General features: G+C 43.9%; 1 protein-coding gene across 8 annotated transcripts in view; it reads right to left on the bottom strand.

The window, feature by feature from the left end:
* The window catches only part of NAA35 (N-alpha-acetyltransferase 35, NatC auxiliary subunit), a 521,214-nt gene that overhangs the window by 482,320 nt on the left and 13,829 nt on the right, over window positions 1-25,065 (bottom strand). For all 8 annotated transcript variants that reach the window (XM_069229524.1, XM_069229487.1, XM_069229505.1 and 5 more), the window contains one exon: window positions 9,436-9,564. In XM_069229524.1, coding sequence (XP_069085625.1) covers window positions 9,436-9,559 — 124 coding nt within the window. In that variant the 5' untranslated portion in view covers window positions 9,560-9,564. The remainder of the gene's footprint in view (window positions 1-9,435; window positions 9,565-25,065) is intronic.

Below are 25,065 nucleotides of genomic sequence, written 5' to 3' on the forward strand. Positions count from 1 at the left end.
GTTCAAAACGGGTAAGTATTTATTTACAAGTTAATAGACGTGAAAGAAAGCAAGTAACTAGGGTGTCCTCCACAGTCAACTTTTGGGCTGCCTTAATTTTTAAAGACATTCTGCAACAAACATGTAAAATATGAAGACTCTCTTAAAAAATTCCCCAAAATATTTTATTCACATGCAGAACTGTTTTATCTTAGTAGTAGTAGTACATCAGACTAAATTAGTGGAAGTATTTTTAAGGAATAGTTTTCAAACATGAATTTTAAAACGTTCATGCTTCCAACCACCCTGACAATGCCAATAATGAACTTAGAGGCAAGTCAGTTATGGGCACCCTTTGGATGGCCTGGGTTGCTATTCTACATAGACAACATTTGAATGAAATCAAATGGTAGACAAGTTTTTGTATAGCGCATCCTTAAGTGGGTGGCACAATTAGGGCTGCAGACCTTCTAGCACAGTGGTTTCCAAACCTTTTAATGCTGTGCCCTCCCCCCCCAGTTGAAAAATAAAAATCATTGCCCCCCCCTCAGAATTTCTCACAAATATTTTATAAAGATGGCAATGTTTATATATGTCTAGATGCATTTAAACATTGCAGTTAAGTACAGTTACCTTTTTTTAAAACGCAATAACATGTATCTGCTTAAAACAAAACACTGTTACCTGTGTAATGTATCTTTTGGCCCGAGTCTGACACCCCCCTTGGATCACTTGAGGCCCCCCTAGGGGGGCCCACCCCTAGTTTGAAGGCCACTTTACTAGGGACTTACAAGTAAATAAAATTTGCCAATTGAGCATAATCCAATATCTGATAAGAGACTCCTAGATGCAGATTTCCCCAGGCGTCAGTCTGGATCCAGGCTTTTTCTTGAGTAGTACCCCGTCCACCGTCAGATGGTGGTCGGCTCCACGTCTGTTGTCGAAATCGCACACTTCCGATATGACGTTGCAGTCCCTATAACAGGTGCCAGAAGGCACACTGATGTCAGTTCTTTTCTTTTCAAGTCAGTCAGCGCTGATCCGAAGACAGCTACCCTTCAGTCACTTTTTGACTGGCCTTTTTTCAAATTTTTGTCAAAGACTTTTCAGTGTCTACACTACTGGTGTGTTGAGGATGGCTTCATATAAGACTGTGTTCAAGCCTTGCGGAGCGTGTCATTAGGAGTTGTCCATGACGGATCCGCACGTGTGCTTGTGGTGTTTTGAGCGCAACAATGACCCGAAGTTGTGCTCAGAGTGCCGGACCATGAATCCCAAAGCTTACAAGGAGTGGTTCCTACAGCTCCTGACGGTCCAGCACTCGGCTCTGCATCGCTCCCGTTCTGGGTTGAGAGGCAGGCCCTGAGAACTGTCACAGAGCCCGCCTTCATCATTGTCCCACACCAAGTCCTTGGGAAGGTTGGGTAAGTCGAGACACAAGAAGAAGTTGAAGAAGCACAAGCGTTCTTTGACTTCACCTCATCCGTTAGCCGACGCAAGGAGGGAAGGAGAGCATCTTTATTCTAGGCTTCCGATCTCAGAGCCTACGACTGGGTCGACTCCGCACTAGCCTGAGTTTCCGGGAGCCAGACCGAATTCTCCCCAAATGCTCAAATCAAGAAATTAAATGAGGCCTTGACCTCATCTTTGGGCAGCCTGACTCTACTGGAGCACATACGGGCCCCACGGAGTCAGGAGGGGCCACCTCGGTTTCCATGCCAACTGGTTTGGCCTCGGCTCCAGGGGGCACCCATGGATCCATTCCTGGATCCGAACTGACGTCTGTCTTGCCACCTTGACCTTTCCAGGCGACGGTTCTGATGTCAACGCTCCTGGCGGCGCTGCCTGTTCCCCCGGTCGGGGTCAACCCCATCTTTACTGTGGACTCCGTCATGGAGCCAGATTAGTGACGCCGATTTCTGCAGGGTCCTTGTCCCCTATGTTGGATCCTGATCCTTATTCTCTTAGGTTAGGGTTTGGTGATGGATGGGAGGGATCGCTAAACCCTTTAGAATATCAGCTTCAAGACCCTATATACAGGAAGACGGACCTGGCTGAAGCCAGTTGTCTTGACATTTCACCTGACACTGGCATTGTTTTTCCCCCTACCGTGGCTAAGGAGGAGGGAGGGTCTTATTCCATGGTAGTGCAAAGAGTGGCAGAGGTCTTGGACCTCAGGCTGCCTTCAATGGCAGTCAGAACTAACATCCTGACAGAGGTGCTTCAGCCTGGGGCTTCCTCTTCTGAACCCTTTCGCCATGTAATGAAGCTCTTACTGATGCCCTGCTGGAGACCTGGTTCAAACCCAGCAAAGGGTCTCCGGTGAACATGACAACCACCCACCGCCACAGACCTGTTTCAAATGACCTAGCGTTTCTGAGGCAATACCCTAGCCCAGAGAGTTTGGTTATCCAAGCCTCTACTTCCTAGGGCGCATTCCCTCCGCACCTCCAGATAGGGAATCCAAGAGACTGTACCAACTTGGGAAGAAGATGTTTTCTTCCTCCAACCTGGCACTGCCGTCTGTGAAAACTGCATGCCCTTTGGGTTGTTACACCCATAATCTAGGGGATATGGTTCGGCAAGTGCTGCCAGAGGTCCTGAAGGAGCCACAGGCCATTTTCTCCCAAACTGTTGCTGATGGGAGAGATGCAGCGAAGTTCACAATACGATGTGGGCTGGACATGCCCGACTCACTGGGCAGAGCGGTTGCGTTGACAGTGGCCTTGAGGCACCATGCATGGTTGAGGACACCTGGATTTCCAGGGGATGTCCAATCTGCATTAATGGACAAGCCCATTGATGGCACCCATCTCTTCGGAGACAAAGCAGACTCAGCGCTCGAGCGCTTCAAGGAATTCCGCACTACGGCCAGATCCTTGGGCCTCGTAGCTGCCCCTTGCTCCCCTCAGTCTACTTTTCACCCCATTTGTGGAGTCCCACCACGTCTGTTCCCCGCCAGCCACTGGGCCGTGCATGCTGCCCAGTCTCTGCGTGGCTGGGGATGTGGGATCCAATGTCCTCGTGGATCACGGAGGCAACGGTCTGGCCAGTCCACCACACCCCCTGCAGCCGCCTCCAAATCTTACTAGTATGACGCTTCCCACATCAGGGACCAGTCGGCGGCAGGATCCTCCATCACCTGCTGCGCTGCAGTCCATCACGTCAGACAGGTGGGTTTTTCAAATAGTCCTAAGAGGCTACTCCCTCCCCTTCGTGATTACCCCACCCTCCATGCCACCATCCTATGATCGCATGTCAGAAGACCACTTAGCACTTCTCTGCGAAGAGATTACAGCTTTCTTGGCCAAGGGAGACGTAGAGAGGGACCCTGTGCCAGAAATAAGTCATGGTCGCTATTCCTGCTACTTTCTAGTACTCAAAAAGTACAATGGCCTCCACCTTATTATAGACCATCGGTGCTTCAATCTCTTCCTCTAGAAGGAGAAGTTCAAAATGCTCACTGTGGATCATGTATTATCTGCCTTGGACCCAAGAGACTGGATAGTAGCTTTGGACTTGCAAGATGCTTATTTTCATACACCCCTCCTGCCTGCTCACAGATGTTTTTTGTGGTTTACAGTGGGACACAAGCACTTTCAGCTCATCATGCTCCCCTTTGGCCTTACAAGCACCCCTTGGGTGGTCTCCAGGTTGTGTCTCCCACCATCATGACATGACAAACCTCTTGCATTCGCTGAGGTTCACTATAAACATGCTGAAGTCACACTGGGCTCCCTCTCAGATGCTCTTTTTCATCAGAGCTGTTCTGGACACAGTAAAGTTTTGAGCTTATCCTTCCGAACATAGACTCCAGGATGTTCGGGCTACTCTATTGTTTCAGGCTCTATTATGGATTTCAGTGAGAATGACTGAGGCTGCTGGGCCTCATGGCCACCTGCATCCTGTTGGTGAGGTAGCATGTGTGGGCACTGCAGTGGGATGCTAAGTTCCAGTGGGCGCCGCATCAGGGGAATCTCTCCAACAAAGGTCCAGATCAAGGAGGAAACTGCAAGATCTGCAGTGGTGGCTAACAAACAGCGATTGGGTCAGAGGCAGATCCCTTCTCCAATCAGATCTATCAGTAGTGACAGATATGCCACTCCTGGGACGGGGTGGCCACCTGGGAGAGGCAGAGCTCAGAGGAATATGGTCTTCATCGGAGTCCGGACTCCATATTAACCTTTTGGAGCTCCTTGGCGATCAGGCTGGCATTAAATGCATTTCTTCCCTTTCTGAAAGGGATCATAGTGCAGGTGTTCAAGGACAACATCACCGCCATGTGGTACTGCAACAAACAGGGCAGGTGGGGTCGCGGACCCTTTGTCAGGAGGCTCTGTGCCTCTGGAACATCAGGGCAGTTCCCTGGCTGGCTCTCTAAATGCCAGAGCGGACAAATTCAGCCAACAATGCCTGTTCGATCACAAATGGTGTCTCTATTCAGAGGTGGTGCAAGGCCTCTTTCAGCAGTGTAGCGCGCCTTGGTTGGATCGGTTTGCCTTTGCAGAGAACATACGTCAGCAGTTTTGTGCGTTTTAGTTTCCAAGGTGGCACCCGCTCTACAATGCCTTTCATCATAGGTCGAACTCTTGCATGCCTTTCCACCCATACAACTTCTGCCCAGAGTTCTAAGGAAGATCATTAACGACCAGACCCAAGTAATCCTTGTGGCTCCGACGTAGGCACAAAGAGTCTGGTATCCCGAGCTGCTGAACATGACCAACGATCCTCCAATCAGACTGACCCTTCTGGAGGATCTTCTGTCACAGCAACAGGGGAAGGTTCTCCACCCGAACCTGTTCAGCCTCCGCCTCCTTGTGTGGAGATGGAGCGGCAGCAGTTGACAGCTTTTGACGTTCTGCCCGAAGTCTGTAACGTTATCTTGGCAGCCAGGTGTCCCTCCACCAAAATGGCATATGCCTTTCATTGGAACAAATTTGTGGCATGGTGTACAGACAAGTCTGTTGACCCCCTCTCTGCTCCGCTTTCCAAGATCCTCCTGTTCATACTTTCTTTGGCTGAGCAGGGGTCTGCTTTGGGCACCCTCAAAGATTATCTATCTGTAATCTCTACTTTTTTGCGATTACCCTATCAGCTCTCTTCTATTAAGTCTCCTATTGTCTGTAGGCTCCTTAAGGGCCCTACCCACGTTTTCTCCTTCCTCATTCATTATGCCCAATGGGATTTGAATTTGCTAGTGACATTCCTGATGTGCGCTCCTTTTAAGCCACTCCACAATTGTCCTCTCAGGCTCCTGACATTAAAAAAAACAGTTTGCCTTGTGACCATTACCATCTATACTGACAAAGTGGTGCTTCACACTAGGGCTTCGTTACACTCTAAGGTGGTTACGCACTTTCATGTAGGCCAAATGTACAAAGCTGGCCCTCTATATGGTGCCCTCTATATGGTCCTATCTCATTTTGCAGAGGCAAAATGAGATAGGACTAATGCTCTTTTTTGTGGTAGCATGGGCGAGCAGTTAGGCTTATCAGAGGGTAGTGCAAAGCATTTGTTGTACTCACAGAGGCAATAAATGACACACACTCAAAGAATAAATCAGAGACCAATTTAGAAAAAGAACACTACATATATAAACACACAGACACACACACACACACTTTAAACCCAAGAACTTTGTTATAAGAGAAGTACATTTTCAAGCATAAATACTTTTTAGTCAACACTTGACAGTGCAATTTCAGAGTTCTTCAAGGTTAACCTATAGGAGAAAAATACAGTCAGCAAACAAGCACTTACTAACAATTCACAAGACCAATCTTGTAGACTTGAGGTAAGTACTGGGCAAGAGTCAGAACCATACCAACAGGTCACTCCAGGCAGCACTGATGCAGCTGGGTGCAGAGGTGCAGTACACGTCGGGCGCCCAATGTATTTCGAAGGTGATTGGCCTCCATGGATTTAGGCTGCAGGCTCCGGCTGTGGGGCCAGTCGGGGGCAACCAACAGGTAGGTCAGAAACATGGGGTGCACAGGGACGTAGGTGCACCTTTGGTCCTCTTCTTCAGGGTCCAGGGGTGACTGATGCAGAGGGGTCCTTAGGCGTTGGGTTTCCTAGTCTTGGATCACTCACGGTTGGGAGTCGTGTGGCCTGAGGCTGCAGGTGTCATCAGGGAGATCAGGAGGGGTGAAACCACAGTGGACTCGAGCTCAGGAGAGCTGGGAGACGTTGTTGACACCAAGGTCCAATTCAACGTGGGCTGGCGGCGACGGGTGCCGTGATTGCATTAGGTGTCGGGTTCACCAACTTCAGTAGCTGCAGGAGAGAGGGGCCTGCATGCAGAGGCTGCAGGCGACTTCAGGGAGTCCAGGAGGGGGTGAAACCACGATAGACTCGGACTCCAGACAGCTGAGGGACCTTGCTGGCACCAAAGGTCCACTCCTACTCAGGCCGGTGACTGTGGGTGCAGTGGTGTCTTCAGGTGCCAGGTCTTTGCTGTTCCAAAGGCTGCCGAGGCCTTTCTTTGAAGTTCGTTGGAGAGCAGGTCCCCTGCTCACGGGGAACTTGATTCTTTTTCGAAGGTAGGCAGCCCTCCCAGGTTTCTGCAAGTTCAGCTTCAGGATGAGGCATCTTTTGGTGCGGAGTACGTCAAGGACAACAGACAGGCTGGCGTGATTTGCACCAGGTCAGCTGCTTCTGCTTTGCCTCCTCTTCTGTGGGTGCATTTCTTATTTGTCTTTTCTTCTTAGGTCATCAGTATCAGAGCTCCGGGACTCAGGGATGGCAGCTAAATACTCAATTTAGGGGTGTTACAGGGAGTGCCAGGTGGTACCTTATGGGCTGACCACCTTTAGGGTGACTACACCTTTTCTGCGACCACTTCCCCTGAAAGTGGGCATAATCCTAACCCTAGTGGCTTATTCCTTCCAAACAAAGATGGACGATTTTAAAAAGTGGTATCCACTTCAGCTCGTCCAGGGGTGGGACTGGCATAAAGTGGGAACACCTCCTAATGTACCTAATTTTGCCACCTGTTCTGCTGCCAAAAGTGGGGTCAGGACGGGGGTCGGTCATCTCCGCCACTTGGAGAGACCTGGGTCACACTACCAAGGCAGCCAGCTAGGCCTTTGAAACTTCCTGACCTGAAATGTCCATTTTGCCTGGGTGAGGTGCTAACACCCCCACCTAGTTCAGGCTTTTGTCTCCGGCCCTCAAGAGCGCTGGATCCCACCTTGGGGGTGCGGGGGGTCAGAAACGTTACTGAACTGGTCAGGTTAACACACCAGTAGCTGGTAGGTTTTAAGGGGGACCCTCTAAGATGCCGTCTGGGTGCACTTATTAACAAATCCCTCAATGGAGTCAGTGAGGGTTTATTAATCTGAGATGTTTAATAGACCACTGGCACTGGAGACCTGGTTAGCAGAGACCCAGTGCACTTTCAGTCGAAATCACATCAGATACCAGGCAAAACATGGGAGCTAACCACGCAAAAAGGGTGCTTTCTTACACCAATCCATCACCTTGCCTACTTTTTACGCACCCCACACATCCTTCTAAGGAAGAGCAAAGACTCCACCGTCTGGACCCAAAAAGAGCGTTGATGATCTACCTTGATCGTACCGTAGAGTTCCGGTTGGATGAGCCACTCTTTATTAGTTATGTGGGTGTGAAGAAAGGTCAGGCAGTGCAAAAAAGAAAGATCTCCAGATGGGATAGTCTATGCATTAAAATGTGGTACCCATTGGCTGTGGTAGTATGGGCTTGTGTGCTCACTACCAAAGCAACAGCTGCAACCACTGAATTAGCACACGCAGTTCCAGTCCTGGATATCTGTCAGGCAGCAACATGGGCATCACTGCACAGATTCACCAAATACTACTGCCTGGACAGTCAGGTCCGAAGGAAAGGGTACTTTGCCCGTTCGGTCCTACAGGACTTTCTAGTATGATCTTGGTTCACAGACCCACCTCCGGGATGGTATTGCTTGGGTATCTATTCTAAGGTAAGAAATCTGCAACTAGAAGTCTCTATCAGATAAACAAGTTACTTACCTTCGGTAGCGTCTTGTCTGGTAGGGACATATTCTAGTTGCAGATTCCTTACTGGACCACCCATCCTCCCCACTCTGCGAGCTTATTTCTAGGGACAGTGACTTCCATTTCAGGGCCCTAGTCTTGACACACCAGTGTTCAGTGTTCTTTATGGCTCTGTGCTTCTGCCGTGGAAAGTCATAAAAAGAAACTAACATCAGTGTGACGCGGTGGCACCTATATAGAGACCGCAACGTCATATCTGGAACGCACGAAGCCGATGATGGATGCGGAGCTAACCAGCGCCACCTGACAGCATGCAGGGGTATTGCACAAGAAAAATCTCAGGATTCAGACTGACGCCTGGAGGAAATTATAAAGTAAGGGATCTGCAACTAGAACATGTCTCTACTAGTTAAGGCGTTACCAAAGGTAAGTAACTTGTTCATTAGCATGATTTAAGGAGAGAGCACAAGCACTTTAGCACTGGTTAGCAGTAGTAAAGTGCACAGAGTCTCAAGGTCAATACAACAATTTCAGTAAACAAAACGGAGGAGTGAAGGCAAAAGGTCTGGGGATGAGCCTGCAGAAAAGGCCAAGTCCAAAAGCTTCAAATGTTAACTTTGGGTATTTCTCAGTATTTGGCTGGAAATGTAGAGAATCTCAGCTTTTTCATTAAGCTTTGCTAATAATGCTTCCTAACTCAAAGAAACACAGAACCGATAAACAAGACCGATATAGTCCTATTCTGCAGTACCAACACTGCAGACCTTTCATGGTGTTTGCCGTTAACTTGGTTTTCTTCTGACACCCCATGGCATTTAGCCTCTCCATGTCGGTTCAATGTCCATAGACTACTCGGGAGCTCCTCTGCTTCTCTCAGGCATCCTAAAAGACACAGTTACATGTTTCCACGCACAAAAGCATCTTTGGAAAAGAGATGAAAATAGTGGTGTATGAACTTATCATGCCAGTCCAATATGATTTTCTTGGATCCCACTATCTGAGAATCAAGAACCAAAACTCAGACTAGAGTCATCCGAACATGCTAGACCAGTACTTTTATTTGAAACAGTAAAAGCAACACCAAGAGATAGCATTTCATATGTCCCTCGTAGATCTTATTGTACACCGATAGGACCCGAATATGTATGACCATTCCAGGTACTAATGGAGCCAAAAGCATGGAAGACATCTTACAGTCCCACACTCACACTGAATGTCTTGCTCCAACTAGCCTTACCTAAACCTAAATTACGAACCTTGCTTGTTCATCGTCTGTCGCTCTTAGATGTGCTGAGAGAATACATACCAGTTATTAGAAAAACTCTAAAGCACTGCATGTATTTCTAGAGTGCTATCTGCATGGATTTCCCTATAAGAAAATGCCAATTATTCAGTTGCATAATTACTGTTTATGAATAGGTTAAGAGGAACGTAAGGATTACTTTCTAAAACGTGTTACCTCCACAAGCGTCTTTGAATTCCTGAGTGATATCAATCCAGCTTGCATTGTTCTTTTCCATTTTGTCAGGCATTGGGAGCTCCCAAGCTGGGTCGTCGTCCTCTACTGAAGTTTTCATAACCATTGTATCTGTAAGTTTTTTAAAAAGTTTTAGATAGTGAATAAACTGCTACAGGTTACACAAGTTACAAAATGAATCCAATTAAAAATTCAACCTAGTTCCATTACATGAACTGGGGAACCCATTTCACACATTCTGTCCCTCTAATGAATGCAAACAAAACCATGAACACTACAATTAGTCCTCTTGAAGAATTAAGTGAATAACAATAAAGTGAAAAGGGTGCGCAAAAACAAACTGCTTGATATTATGCCTTTCTCTTACACCAGGTTAGCTTGAGCTCCTGTACGTTTCTGTTCTACTGCTCCATTTCCAAAAATAATTACTATCCACAGAGCCTTTTGTGCTTAAGCCCCAATAAACTGATGAATGGAGCCTTGATGTTTGACATGCCAGCAAAGCCTGAACCTGGCGCTGGCTCAGTCCTTGTAATATTCAACCCAAATATTTAATTTACCTAGGAAATCGTAAAATACTGAAAGGTGAGGCCATTGAAAAAGCAAACCATCAATACTGTTGTTAAATTGCTGTAGGACAGTCTGTGAAGCAGAGTGTGTAGGAGGGGAGCTCTGTAATATCAAGTGCATGTCCCTTTTGAAACCCGTATGTAGGTATGGGTTTTGCAAAAGCCGCTGACAAACAGATCTAGTGCTAAAAATATATAAAGAATAGGCTTTTTGTTTACCTCTTTCAACCATTTTTTTGGCCATTCTCTTTCAGCTATTCGCTTCAGAGTTCAGTCACATCTTGTCTCAACCAAGTGCAGTATTCAGCTCTCGCCTAATGCTAATGGTTGATTTGGTTTTGCATTCCACAGCACTGGACTGCATTGTAGCCTATTTTACAACTGTAGCCAATTTCTGCCTGATCAACCCCATGTCTCCAACTCTAATGTGCTAACGCTGCATGCGTTAGCAGGCTAAACCCAGACCTCCTGGCTTTGCCAACACTTGTTAATTTAGTAGGCCTCGGTGATGGAATGCAGCTGTGAAGAGAAAGCGGCACGGGCTTCCCTTGTTCTACGCCTAGTAAGCCTGGTAACATTTTGAGTTTTGTAAACTAAGTACTTTTATTGGGGTATATTTCAACTCATATGACTGTGCTTCCATGAACATGCTACATGTTGTATTTTTTAGGTATCACCTACTAGACAGTGCAAGCTCTCTTGTTGCAAAAGACCTACTGTGAAGTTTTAGCTGGCTTACTGCCCAACCATTCCTTAGTATTGGTTAGCTTTAATGTTGTCCTGATTTACTTGCTTATTATTTGATGGCTTGCATTTCCTTTTCTTTTGTTTGTCCCTCTCCTCGAGAATAGCCTCTTTACAATCCTTTTAATTTGTTGGTTTCTACTGCTCATATTCAGAGAAGCCCTTTTTTCCTTTCTCATTCAGCACTCCAAAACAGTACATGTGTTTTCTAGCTTTATCCCTCATGTGCTGCTCCCCACCCTCAAACATCCTCTTCCTCTCCGAGCAATATTGTTCCCCACCCCTCCCAGCTTGTATGTAAATGCACAGATTCATAGATATTTTTTCTGAGGTATAATGAAGAGCAGTCTTGAAAGGTCGGTTTGCTTTATTTCCTGCATTCAATATCGCACTAAAGTACAGGCCTTGGCACTAATTGTAAAAAGAGTTTTAGCATTCGCAAATTATCTGATTCAGAAAATCAGAGGGTTTGCAAATGCTAAAAACCTTGTACATAAGGGCTAAACGCATTAAGCAATCCAGAAAAGTTTTCCGAATTGCTAAATGTGTTGAGAAATTAATTTTGATTCGGTTTTTTGAAGGGGCGTGTTTTAGGCATCCCTTCCAAATAACAAATCAGTATCATATGTATCAACGTTCTGCGACTAAAATCAGGTCACAAAAAATGTACATTTTACAGACTCACACACTTAGCAAAACGGTAGGAGGTTCTCTTGGGACCACTTCCGTGAATGCACAAGAAAAATTTAAGAGACGGCAGTGGTCCAGTGGACTGCTGCTCTTTTTAAACAAAAAAAGAAAAAAGTAACGTTTCTTTTTAAATGCTGCCCCATTTCCTCTAAAGAAAGCATGCTGCATTTTAAAACAAAGTTAGCTTTATTTAAAAGCAATAACAGTGCAGACATGTTGGTCTGCTGACCCCAGAAGGCTCCCATCCCTGTGGGGGCTCAATAAGTTTTATGAGGTAACCTTCATTGCAACCCACTAAGATTCATTATTTTGTGAGCCGACCTATTAGTACATAGGTTGGATGGCAACATACCACACAGCTCACAAAAATCGTAAATAGAGACTAGTATTTTACAACCAATGTTTTGTTCATGGGGCCCAAAGTGTTTACAAACCTGTTTGAGGGGCAAACTGCTGCACTTGTTGGCGCTAATGTGTTTTCCCATAAACTACTAAAACTATATTATTCGTAGGTGCTCATTTCAGGATCCCGGGACTTGTGGTAGCTCCACAGCACAATGACCCCAGAATAAATAAATTGAATTCAAATTTACACCAGACCATGTTCATAGTCAAAATCAAGAAGGTATTTAAAACAGAAGGCAAAATGGTTAGTCATTTCAAATCAAAATGTTGATAAATTCTCAAAATGCAAAGCAATGGAAATTAGCATAGGGCTCAGTCTCTAGTCTAGTTACGTCGCCAAAACCAGACACAGTCTAATAGAGTGCAACATAATGCAAAAGTGTTCTGAGTAAAGAGTTAAAGGGCAACGCTCGTAGGGGCTGTTCAGTTTTAAAAGTCAACATGGACCAACATGGAGTCAGCCTCCAAACAGAGGACGGTAAAGGTTAAGTCTGGCAAACATTCCGAAAACACCATGTTATATATGTTTTTTAACAGAGAAGTCGCACTGTCCACATGGTTATGGAACAATATCCAGCAGTAAAATGTAAAACACGTTGCATGGAAAATTATTTTCGCTCCAGTTATAATGAACAGTCCCATATTATGCCACACAAGAAAAAACAAAGGTGCAATTAAAATAATATATACAACATCCACTAGCCAGCGGAAGTGACCATGAAAACATACAGTCGAACTCTGCTCCTTTCTCCAGGACATAAGGAACGCAAAGAAGAATATAATTTAAAGATACAACAAAAACAAGACCATAAAACTACTTGCGTTACGGGTATTTTACAAAATGCTGAAGGACACTTTTTAACTAGAACTGCACAGACAAAAAAAGCACAAAAAAAAGCAGCCATGTTCTTTCCCAAATGTGAAAAGTACAACGAATGGAAATTAATTTGAGGCCTAGTCGTGTTAACTTGAAAAAAAAAAGTAATATTAAATACTGTTTAATTACATTATTGGAAACCCAGTCAAGTTGAATAAACATACTATACGTTAATCCTAAATTCACTTTGACACACTCATTCAGCTGCTGTCTGTGGTAGAAGGTGTAAATAGCTTAACATGTCTGTCTCCTGGACACACATAAATCTGCTCCCTGAGTTACTGCAGAGCACCAAATTCCTGGATCTTTTTTAAAGTAAATTATGCCTTGGTAGGCGTTTCCCTTTACATTCTGACACTTCCTTCTTTTTAAATTCTGTTCTGTTTCCTGGGTAAAATTTATTTGACAGAAACTATGCCATCTGCGAAGAATGAAGAGTCAATTCTTGATTTTTTTTTTTCTTTCACTTTTTTGAAACACTACTTCACGGACAAACATTGGCAATGCCAAGAGCGCGGCTCACTCGTTGGAAAGGTGCGTTCTACTGGCTTTGCCATTGCTTGTTTGTTTATACTTAATTCAAGGATGTAAAACTGATGATGGGGTAATGCTAAGAATTCAATTAAAAAGATGCATTTTTTCAGAACCACAATTGTTATGTTTGGTTCTTTGAGTTTGTAAAAGTCCTAACTTGTTGCTATGACACAGGAACAGTTGATAACAAAACCAGTACCCACTGACTCTCTGGGAGTCTGTCAGCGAAGCTCTGCTCGTTTGCTTTGCCAGAAAGCAGAATGTACAGCCGCAAAAAGGGTAAGAAAGGCAGGAAAGGTGGTCAGGGTTGGTTATAATTTTTTGGGGGGGGACACAGAGGACTTGCTGTGTTATGTGTGGCTCCCCATTCCTCCTCTGTCCCTGCATAGCAGCTGAAAGCAGGGGAAGATGATTCTGGAGCCATACATAACATAAAACTATAGATGGATAAAAAGTGAATTAAGGGGATTTGTTTCACCTTGCGTTCTGAGTGACATCAAACAACTCGAGCTTTGCTCTAGTTGTCTATTTGACATTACTCAGATCCCCTCTGTGAAAAACATTCCCATAACTCACTATTACTCATGAATAATTCAATATGCTAGGTATAGCTCTGGTAGTGAGCTACTAGTATGAATAACTAGATTCAAATCCAGTAACTCACTGCTATGATGTAGCAACAGTTGCTAACAAACGCCATTACCCACTGGGGCTAGATCATGAAGGAATTTCAGGCTACCCCACCTGGGCACGCACTCCAAGAGCCTGTCAGAGGAGCACTGGAAACCACAGAGCACAGCTTCTGAAGCAAAGTGCACAGCGACTGGAAGGGGCGGTAGCAAGAGACTATGGGGGTTATTACAACTTTGGAGGAGGTGTTAATCCATCCCAAAAGTGACGGCTATACCACCAGCCGTATTACGAGTCCATTATATCCTATGGAACTCGTAATACGGCTGGTGGTATATCCGTCACATTTGGGACGGATTAACACCTCCTCCAAAGTTGTAATAACCCTCTATGTATTTTTTTCTTTTTTTTACATTTTGAGCATGGAGGAGAGGCCATGTTATGAATGGCTCCCGTTATTCCTCTGCCCCTGGGAAGCAGTTGAAAAGGGGTAGGTAAACTCATAAATTATGGATGGGTAAAAGCAGAATTACGGGGATGTTTTTCATCTGGGTTTCTGATTGACAAACAACTCAAGCTTCACTCTTGCTATTAGATGGTGCCCACAACGCCTCGGTGAAAAACATACCTTTAATTAATGGTTACCCATCAAAAGCTCTATTTTTGAATGGAATTAGAATATAATATAATTTTGTTGGAACACTTTCCGTTGCTTTTAATTAGGTACATTATGTTTCTGTAAACTAAATTTTATGGCAAGACCAGAGGCTCCTATTATGCATTTCTTTTCTTGCTTTATTTAATGGCCAGCAGTCAAGAAACTACAAATCCCATAAGGCTTAACATCTGTAGCCAATGGGATTAAAAAACGTAGTTCAGAACACACAGAACCAATAGTTATTACGATATGCTATTATGACGTCACTTGACTGCAAGCAGCCCTCTTTTCTTGCTGCTGCAGTCGAGATAAGTCGCATTTTCTTTTACCCACGTTAATTACATTATTCAATATTTTAATATTGTTCATTTTATAAATATACTGTTTTATTGCCTTCGTTATGTTAGACGGCAAGTTGCCGCATGTTTATTTGTAACTACGACCACTCGTCCACAAGGTTTCTGTTATTTTGAGCTGAGTCTGTCAGCTCTGAGTTTATTTTTTGTTCGTTTCAGCGCGCGTCGCGTGCGTTCGTTTTCCCAGGCATTCATTCTTCCTTTTACAACCGACGGCAAGCTGCCGTGTGTTTATATTGCTACGGTCTCCCTTTCAGAGGGATTTCGAGCGGTTTGCTCCTGAGGCAGAGACGTCGCAGGCAGAGCGCTTCTGACAGTATTCTTATTTCTTATCCAGAGCAACTTTAGTTGCTTTATTTAGACTTGTGCCATATTATTAACCCTTCTATTCCCTGTTTTTTACAAAAAGACTCAGTTTTTTCCCCGGTTTCGGTCTCGTTAATTTTCAGAATTGAATATACAAATCTATTTCTATTTTCAATATTTTATTGACATTAAGACATAATGGAACCTGGCACTTCCTCTATGGAACAGGGTGTTTCCACTGAACTGGAAGAGATGAGACATGAACTCTGTGATTTCATTAGAAGCTTTGTTCATCAGGCAGAATCTTCCTCATTGCAAAAATTATCAAGAAATTTGGAGAATAACCTTTCTAACTTAATTTCCAAATCGGCCCAGACTGCGGGGGAAAGCAGTACGCGTCCGCCAGCAAAGCCAGGTATGGGGACGCAAATGGAAGGTGAGACCGTCTCACGTACGCCAGAGGACGCGGTTCCTCACAAGGCTGCTGCCAAGGAGTATAACAATATGGCTCCAAAATCTTCTTTAAAACGAAAATCTAAAGAGCGCAATGTTCTCCCTGTTATTTCTCCAGTTTTTCAAGATACAGACGAAGATATGCCTGATGTAGATTCAGATTCATATTTATCTGACAAAGACGATGATGAGTCTTTTTCCATTCCTCCTCCAAAAAAATCAAAAATAACCTCTGCTACCCCCTCTCTTTTTGACTCAGAAGGGTTTCCTATGTTCGATCCCTCCCAAATTCATCATCCCAATTCTACTGAGTGGTTTCCAGCTGGCCATGTGGGTCGCTATGTGGCACAAAAACTATTTTCACCCCTAGACAAACAGACTAGATCTAAATTAAAGTCTGAATGTCCTCGTCCCGTACTATCTAACAAAGGCACTATTACCCCTACTATTGATGAACAAATGTTGACTTTCTTCACCAAACAAGGCAAGGACCCGCGCAAGGGCGTGGATAAAGCTTGGTCCTCTTGTCAGGACAAACTCTTAGACATTACGGGGCCTCTTACTAGGATTTTTGATCTTGTCGAATCAGCCAGACTAGACGGTTCCTTCCTCGACCCAGAAGAGTTATCTTTATGGGTTCAACGTTGTTTCTGCCTTTTGGGAAATGCTAATTCTTCCTTTATTCACGAGAGGCGTAAAGGCCTACTTATCAAACTTGATCCCAAACTCGTAAATTTGGCAACCGTTCAACCTCAGCTCCAATCAGATGGACAGCTTTTTGGAGATTCCTTTATAAAGGACCTCGGCAAATATGTTGCTACTTTCACCTCATTAACCAAAGCCCAACAGTCCATGAGAAAAATGTTTCACCATCTGGTTTTTGCCAGGGCTGGTAGAGGTAGGGGTCGCTTTACCGGCCGCGGTTCACCAATCAAGGCTCCAGAGGCTATTACAGCTCCTATCAGCAGGACTTCAGACCTCAGTTCTACCCCCAACGTGGCAGAGGATACCGTGCCAGGTCAGCCAGACATTCCAGAGCCGCCAACCCAACAGGTAAGCCTCCTAGTCGATTCTTTCCCGACAGGAGGTCGTATTTCCCATTTTCTGTCAAATTGGCATGCAATAACAACAGATACTTGGGTGTTAAACACAGTTCTAGGTTACAAAATAGAACTTTATTCTACTCCGGTGCAAACTTTTTTCCAACCTCCTCCCCATTTTTCCACAGAAATGGTTCATCTAATTTCCCTAGAGGTAGACACACTGTTACGCAAACAAGCGATTGCGCCCACTCTTCCCCTTTCTTCGGGTTTTATCAGCCCAATTTTTCTTGTTCAAAAGAAAAACAAAAAGATGCGTCCAGTCATCAACCTAAAACATTTCAACCGGTTTGTAGTATACCGGCATTTCAAAATGGAAACAATTCTCCATCTCAGAGACATTCTCCTCCAGAACGACTGGATGGTCAGATTGGATCTACAGGACGCTTACTTAGTGGTTCCTGTTCATCCAGAATGCAGAAAATTTCTTCAATTCCAGTGGTTGGACAAAATGTATCACTTTACCTCTCTGCCCTTCGGTCTATCGTCAGCCCCATGGTGCTTTACAAAACTCATGAAACCCGTGGTAGCTTTTCTAAGAGCTCAAGGGATAAGATTATTAATTTATCTAGACGATATCCTCATCCTAAGTCAATCATCTCAGACTCTCCTACTCCACCTACAAACGACTTGCTCTCTGTTGGAGCAATTGGGTTTCATAATAAACAGGGAAAAATCCCTTCTTATACCCTCCCAAATCGTAGAATTTCTGGGATTTCAAATCAATTCTCTCTCAGCGACCCTTCTTCTACCATCGTCAAAAATAAAATCCATAAAATCAGAAATTTTGCAAATTCTCCGAAATTCCCTCATTTCCCTCCGAAGTCTAGCCCGAGTTGTAGGTCTTCTCTCCTCCTCTATCCAAGCAATCTTTCTGGGTCCCCTTCACTATCGTGCTCTTCAAAGATTAAAGATTCAACACCTGAGAAAGGGGCTTTCGTATTCCGATCTCGTTCCTTTATACATAGAGTCTCGCACAGAGCTTCAATGGTGGATAGACCATTTAGATGCTTGGAACGGGAAAAGTATCTTTCCATCAGCCCCAGATCTTGTGTTAGAATCCGATGCAAGCCATCAAGGCTGGGGAGCCCGTTGTGGACCCATCTCGACTGGGGGTACATGGTCAAGCGAGGAGTCCAAATTGCACATCAGTTGTTTAGAGATGCTTGCAGGCTCCTTTGCAATCAGAAGTCTAGCAAAGCACAAAGTACATTGTGCAATCCTGCTCAGGATGGACAATATATCTGCGGTCAGATATATAAACCATCTTGGGGGTACACGATCCAAACCTTTGGCAGATCTAGCCAAGAGCTTTTGGGAGTTTTGCCTCTCAAACCATCTTTCGGTACATGCAGAGTATCTTCCTGGAGTTCTCAACACAGTGGCAGATTGGCATTCTCGTCACCTTCGAGACTCCAGCGATTGGAGACTTCATCCTTCCGTGTTTCACAACATTCAATCCTTATGGGGCCCCTTCTCCATAGACCTTTTTGCATCCCGACTCAACACACAGCTCCCCCAATTTTACAGCTGGCGCCCAGATCCCTTAGCCTTAGCATCAGATGCTTTCTCACAAGACTGGTCGCTTTCTCTCAACTATGCCTTTCCCCCTTTCATAATGATCAACAGGGTTCTGGCTCAGGCCAGACGTCAACACGCTTCTCTCTCTCTTATCGTCCCGTTTTGGCAATCCCAAATTTGGTTCCCCACTCTTTTAGAACTGTCAATAGATTTTCCCTTGTTAATTCCATCCTTTCCGGATCTGCTACTAGACCCTCTTCACCGTTCTCATCCCCTTATTCTGAACAATATCCTAACCCTATCCGCTTGGAAAATATCAGGAGTTCCCAATCTTCCCCTGTCATTTCGGCAGAAGCTTCCCATTATATCTCAAACTCCTGGGCCCCAGGCACCAAAAAAGCCTACAAGGCATCCTGGTCTCTATGGGATTGCTGGTGTGTGGGAAGACAAATTAATCCCTTTTCAGCAGATGTAATTTTTGTCGTAAATTTTTTAGCCTCGGAAGCCAGCAAAGGTAAACCATTTCGCACTATCAATCTTTACAGATCTGCTATCTCTTCCAACCATATTCATGTTCACGGAAAACCAGTAGGCGAGCACCCGTTGGTATGTAAATTATTAAAGGGAGTAAAATTTTCCAAACCTCCGTTACCAAAATACAATCATTTGTGGGATGTTAATATTGTTTTGAAATATTTGATTGCATTACCAGATAATTCAAGTTTATCATTAAAGCTTTTATCTGCTAAATTAACAATGTTATTATGTTTAGTTTCTATTAAACGTTTATCAGATGTTAAGGCTTTGGACGTCTCCAACCGTCAATTCACCCCGTCGGGTGTGCTGTTTTCGGTTGTAAGACGTACCAAGACCAATTTTTCGTCAGTCTTTTATCCCTATTTTCCGCTTCAACCAAAATTGTGTGTGGGACAGTGTCTCAAAGTTTACGAGCATAGGACCGCAGATTTGAGAACATCCTCCTCCCAACTTCTCATATCTTTCAGGAAACCCCATAACCCTGTTTCTTCTGCTACATTAGCCCGTTGGGTAAGACTGATTATGTCCTTGGCTGGTATTGATGTTTCAAAGTTCGGAGCTCATTCCTCTAGGGGGGCTATGGCTTCCAAAGCTTTCTGGGCGGGATCCCGTTTGGAGGATATTCTAAAATCTGCGGATTGGTCCAATGACAATACTTTTAGAGTATTTTATTGCAAACCGATTGATAATGCTTCTTTGAACGTGATTAATATGCTTTAAACTGGCATAATAGGAGCCTCCGGTCTTGCCATAAAATGCAGATTTTCCTAGTCTATGACGGAAAGTCTTAATTTTATTAAAGACACGGAGGCGAGTATTATCCCACCTCTTGTATAACTTTGTTTATCCCTCCCTTTCTCTAGTTTCCGCTTCAACCACTCAGACAACGTCCTAATCGGATCTCGTCAGACCATCCAATCATTTCGTTTCCTTCAGGATTTGGACCATCTCTGTCGGTTTGTCCGGATCACCCTTGCCTCTGCAAGCTCCTGGATTTTTTCTCTGATGTCTTTGCTTTCCTCATGGCTCTGTTTATTCTTTGTTTATTACTCCCTTTGTTCACGGTTAACTGACTTCATTTGCAAGAAAAGAGGGCTGCTTGCAGTCAAGTGACGTCATAATAGCATATCGTAATAACTATTGGTTCTGTGTGTTCTGAACTACGTTTTTTAATCCCATTGGCTACAGATGTTAAGCCTTATGGGATTTGGAGTTTCTTGACTGCTGCTCATTAAATAAAGCAAGAAAAGAAACGCATAATACTCGCCTCCGTGTCTTTAATAAAATTAAGACTTTCCGTCATAGACTAGGAAAATCTACATTATGTGATATGCTAAAGAAGACAAAAATGCAGAGTCCTAAACAAAAGTCAGGAGCAACTATGTGGTAGACGGGAGTAAAATAAACTCAAATTACTATTTTTCATTAACAATGTGGCTATATCTAAAGTTTGCAGCCACAATTACATCACTCAAAGTGAGAGCAGGTTCCAGGGCTACCTTACCTCACTGCTTTGCCGATTTGTTTCCATCAAGGTGATGATCTCCAAAACAGCTTTGCTTGTTAGGCGAGTGAAGGCCACTGATAATATACAAATAGAGCTTCCTATCTTGCTTACACTTGTTTGCAGTATGGAAATCAACATATATGCACCTTTAAAATGTGGAATTTGCTAGATTACTGTATATATTTCCATGCTTGTTCTCTTTTAAGGTCCCACTTTGGGAAAGTGTCATAGCTGGTTTGCTCAACTTGTATCCAGAAAGATTTTTGCTGGACTGTTAAATTGACGAGGCATATGATATGCGTAATTATTTAGGAAGCTCACATTAAAGGAGGCTATCCAATGGAAAAAGGCATGTCCTCTTACCCAACTATATTATCTTAAAGAATCACCAACAGTAAGACTTCTGGAATGCCCTTTTGTTTGTCAAGATCCGACTGGGTTGTAAAACATATGGTAGCATCATTCACAAGATGCCCCCTATAGCAAACACAATATGATAATTTAGTGCCTAAAAGTAGAAGTTATTGCCCAGTGTCTGAATTAAAGATCAAGAAAACATTAATCAAATCCTAGCTTCTTCACTAGACCAAAGTGGAGAGGTGGCAAGGAAGGCCTTACAAACAAAATAAGGGAACTGAGCACAAACAATAATCATATAAGCTTTGGTGATAATATGGAGGGATGTGAGCATCTCCTGTGACGGAGTCCTAAACCAACAGGGTGTAGGCCCTAAAACAGCTAGTGAGCAGATCACCTCTTTTCATAAACGTGGCCGAGTTGGATTTCTTCGCTGAAGAGAAAGCACCAAGCCAGTGTAGGGCTCCCCCACTTGTTCCCAAGCCTTCATTGTGACAGGGGAGCCTATCCTCCTAATGACACTTAGTGCAAGTGTTGGGTTTCACAACCCTCTCGATCGCTGTTCTAGGCAGCAGGCCTTACAATTTAGGAGCCAAGTGTGCTATAGGCTAGGCCTACTGTTGTTTTATTTTTTTTGTGCGAGTGTTTTATCTCTCTCAAGGTGTGTGAGGATTTTTTATCTATGTAGGAGACTGTATATGCCTGTGAAGGAGTGGATTGATGTCTGCAAAGGGGTATATGTGCAATGGTGGGGGAGAGGGGGTGTTTCTAGGCCAGAATATGTGTGTAGCAGATGTTGAGAGTAGGTGGGACAAGTGAATTTTAATAGAGAAAATATAGGTTTTTAGGTAGTATTTCGTCCCTTGAACAAGTACACTATTGAAAAAAAAAACACAACCCCAATTCCAGTCTCCTTGATGTGTCCTACCATAGAGGTTTATCAGATCATTTGACTCAACCAAGCATACTGACAAAGTCAGCAAAACAAGGATGTGTTCAAATTATTTGATCTTGTAGTCCAACTTCATTTGTCCTGGTGACTAAATAGATTAAAGACAGAAAATGTCAACATAAAATGTGAAATACTACTTATAAACTAAATTGCAAAATAGATTTATCAGATAAACCGACTGAGAATATGTTGTTCTTGATGTTGAAATCATCCTCCCGCTGTCAAGATGCAGAGAGGGATTCTTTCACTATTACACACTGCGGCCATGCAAGGTGCTATTCACGGAACCTGAACATGCATGTCTTCAGGAACAGAAAAGAATACAGGGCTGTCCAGAGCTAGGACACCGCCTGGACTTAAGCATTGCATCTCAGAGAGGCCTGCTATGTTAAATACCTGCACGAAGGACCACATGTCCAACGGAGCCACAGGACCCCCTCACAACTTGTCAATGGTAAAAGTAATCTTGCATTTCTAGAGTATTAATTCCTTGTGCAGAGGGGCAGTCCCTCAACAGCATCTAGCTTTTCTTCCTGGCAGAATGCCTTCAGTCCAGAAGGATTCTAACTTTGTGGGGGTCAGATGTCCAGTACTTTTACCCATTACTACCTCTGAAATAGGCAAACTTCAATGAAAAGTCTTTCTAGTGCACAAGACCCTGCCTATACTGCCCTGCCCCAGAAACACTCCAGGAGCTGGAGACTGATTTGTGTAAGGACAGGCACATCCCTATTCAGGTGCAAGTGTCTGCTCCTCTCACCACTCTAGCTCAGGGAAATTCATCAGGATATGCAGGGCAGCACCTCTGCTCCCTTTGTGTGACTGTGTAGATTGAATTCACAAACTGACCGACTATCATCCTGACCCACAGTTAGGCAGAGGCACAGGATGGTTAAGTAAGAAAATGCCCACTTTCTAAAAGTGCCATTTTCAAACTTAAAATTAAAAAAAAAAAAATACTTCATACACCATTTCTCTATCTGCGCCCAATGGGAAAATACACTTGAAGGATATTTCAAGACAATCCCTAGGTTATCTTATGGAAGAGATAGGCCTTGCCATAATAAAAAGCATTTAGCAGACTTTTACAGTATTAGGACATGTAAAATTCACCAGTATGTGTCCTTTCTTTTAAATACACTGCACTGCAACCTGCCTATGAGGCTGTCTTGGGCCTAACTTAGGGGTGACTTACATGTAGTAAAAGAAAAAGTCAGGTCCTGGCAAGTTGGTGTGCTTGTCATGTTGACATGGCAGTGTAAAACTGCACACACAGGTACTGCAAAGGCAGACCTGAGACATGTTTGCAGGGCTACTTGTGTGGGTGGCACAATCCGTGCTGCAGGCCCACTAGTAGCATTTGATTTACAGTCCCTGGGCACGCATGGTGCACCATTCTAGGGACTTACTAGTAAAACAAACATTGGCTGCCAGCAATTTTAAGAGGGAGAGGGTACATTGCACATGCACATGTACACCTCACTCACACACCCATTCACAACACTCACTAACAAATACATTCATACATGCAAGCACGAAACAAAACAAAAACAACAACAAAAAACTTAGCTAAGCAGCTCTAACAGGGAAGGTACTGCTGCCTTTCCTCATTGGCTGGCCTTAGGTCAGCCACTGAGGGAGGGCAGCAGTCCCAACTCGTCACAGAGTGGGATGGGGTCAATGAGACTGCTGACCCCACTCTGTGATGATTTGTCACTGACTGACACTCAGTCCTGGATGCAACAGGGCTTAAAACAGAAGCGCCCACGTCTGAAGCAATCGGTGATGTTCCCCCTCGTCATGAGGGGGAGGGCCTCGAGGCACCTTTGCTAGGCTGAAGTCATGCCCACAGGGCTGTGGCTTTTTCAGCCCAGCAAAGTTCAACTCAGGCAGCCAGGAGTATGTGCTTTTAGTGCATGTCCAACTCCTGGATGCCTGACCTGAACCAGATGATTATCTGTCAGGTTGACTTTTGTTCAGCCTGACAAATACTCTTTATGTCAAGAAAAAGACAGAGGCGCATGGCCCCTCAGCCCATACAGATGGGCCACTGCTGAAATCAAATGTGCCAATCATGGATAAACCAATCACCAATATATTTTAGACAGAGAGCATATGCAATTTAGCACTGGTAGGCAGTGGTAAAGTGCCCAAACTCCTACATCCAACCAAAAGTCAGAACAAATAGGAGGAAGGCGGCAAAATGTTTGGTGATAACCCTGCAAAAAGGGCCAGGTCCAACAAACCTAATAACTACTGTAAATCTTTTTGTAATAGAATTCAATGGAATTGTTGGCCTAAAACTGTTGTGAGACAAGTACAGTATGAAGACATTGATAATAGTAAGTATACAACTAAAAGGGGGTGGACAGATTATATGAGATTGAGGCATTTCAATACTACAGTCATCAACATATTACCCTAAACGTAAACAGAATCACTGAAAGTTATCGCAGAACAGTGAAGGCACTTTACTTTAGCCAACAACATATAAACAAAAAAACAGAGAGTTCCACACGGTTACCCTTTCCACATGGACTCCATTGCAACTCAGAAGAAATTACCAATTTCTTTGTAGTATAGAGTGTTAAATACAGTGTTGACAGGTACATCATGTATGAAAACAGCAGTTAACTTCAAAAGTCAATTCCATAACCATATAAGGTCTTTTTTTCTTTTCAAGATATCAGTGCTTCTGCAGTACAGATTCAGCCCAGTCGTGCACACAAGCCACATGAAAATACCCAGTGCTCATGCTTCTTTCTCTTGTTCCATTCACTTTTCTCAGTCTACTGATAACCAAAACGGTAAGAATGTGAGGTTTGCTGGGGGTTCAGTAAAGCGTGGAAGCTTCTATCGCTTGTGTCGAATCTAGAATGTAAGGTTGGTGGACCTTTACACTCACTTCAGCTGATTTACACAGAATGTGTTTTGTACAATTAGAACAGAGAGACCGTATATACAGCATCACAATACAAATGTTAAATGCACAGTAACAAATGTACTTTTAATAAAATAAATAAAAACCTAATTTTTAATGCCATCACTGTTGTTGTAGTTGGACTCTCGCTCCTAGCCAAGACTACTGATTTAGGGATGACCGTACTTTTGTTTGTAAGCGACTAAGCTAATCCTACAACAAGTCACAATTGCCGGCCCAACCCTCCCGGATCACAAGCTGTACCTCACCAAAAACCCAAACAGTAACAGGTGATTTCTGGCAGTTTTATGCATGGACTCAAGAGTGTGACATCTCAAGAGATTATGTGGTGGAACAGAAGTTACCCTTTTCTCAGGTTAATAACAAGTCTCAGTCACACACACAAGCAATAAAAGACTGCAATATAAAATGCATGAGCTGCAATAATTAGGATAATGCAGTACAATTATAAGGATGAGAGTTGTGAATACAAAGA

The sequence above is a fragment of the Pleurodeles waltl genome, chromosome 1_1 (assembly GCF_031143425.1).
Source record: "Pleurodeles waltl isolate 20211129_DDA chromosome 1_1, aPleWal1.hap1.20221129, whole genome shotgun sequence".
NCBI lineage: Eukaryota > Metazoa > Chordata > Amphibia > Caudata > Salamandridae > Pleurodeles > Pleurodeles waltl.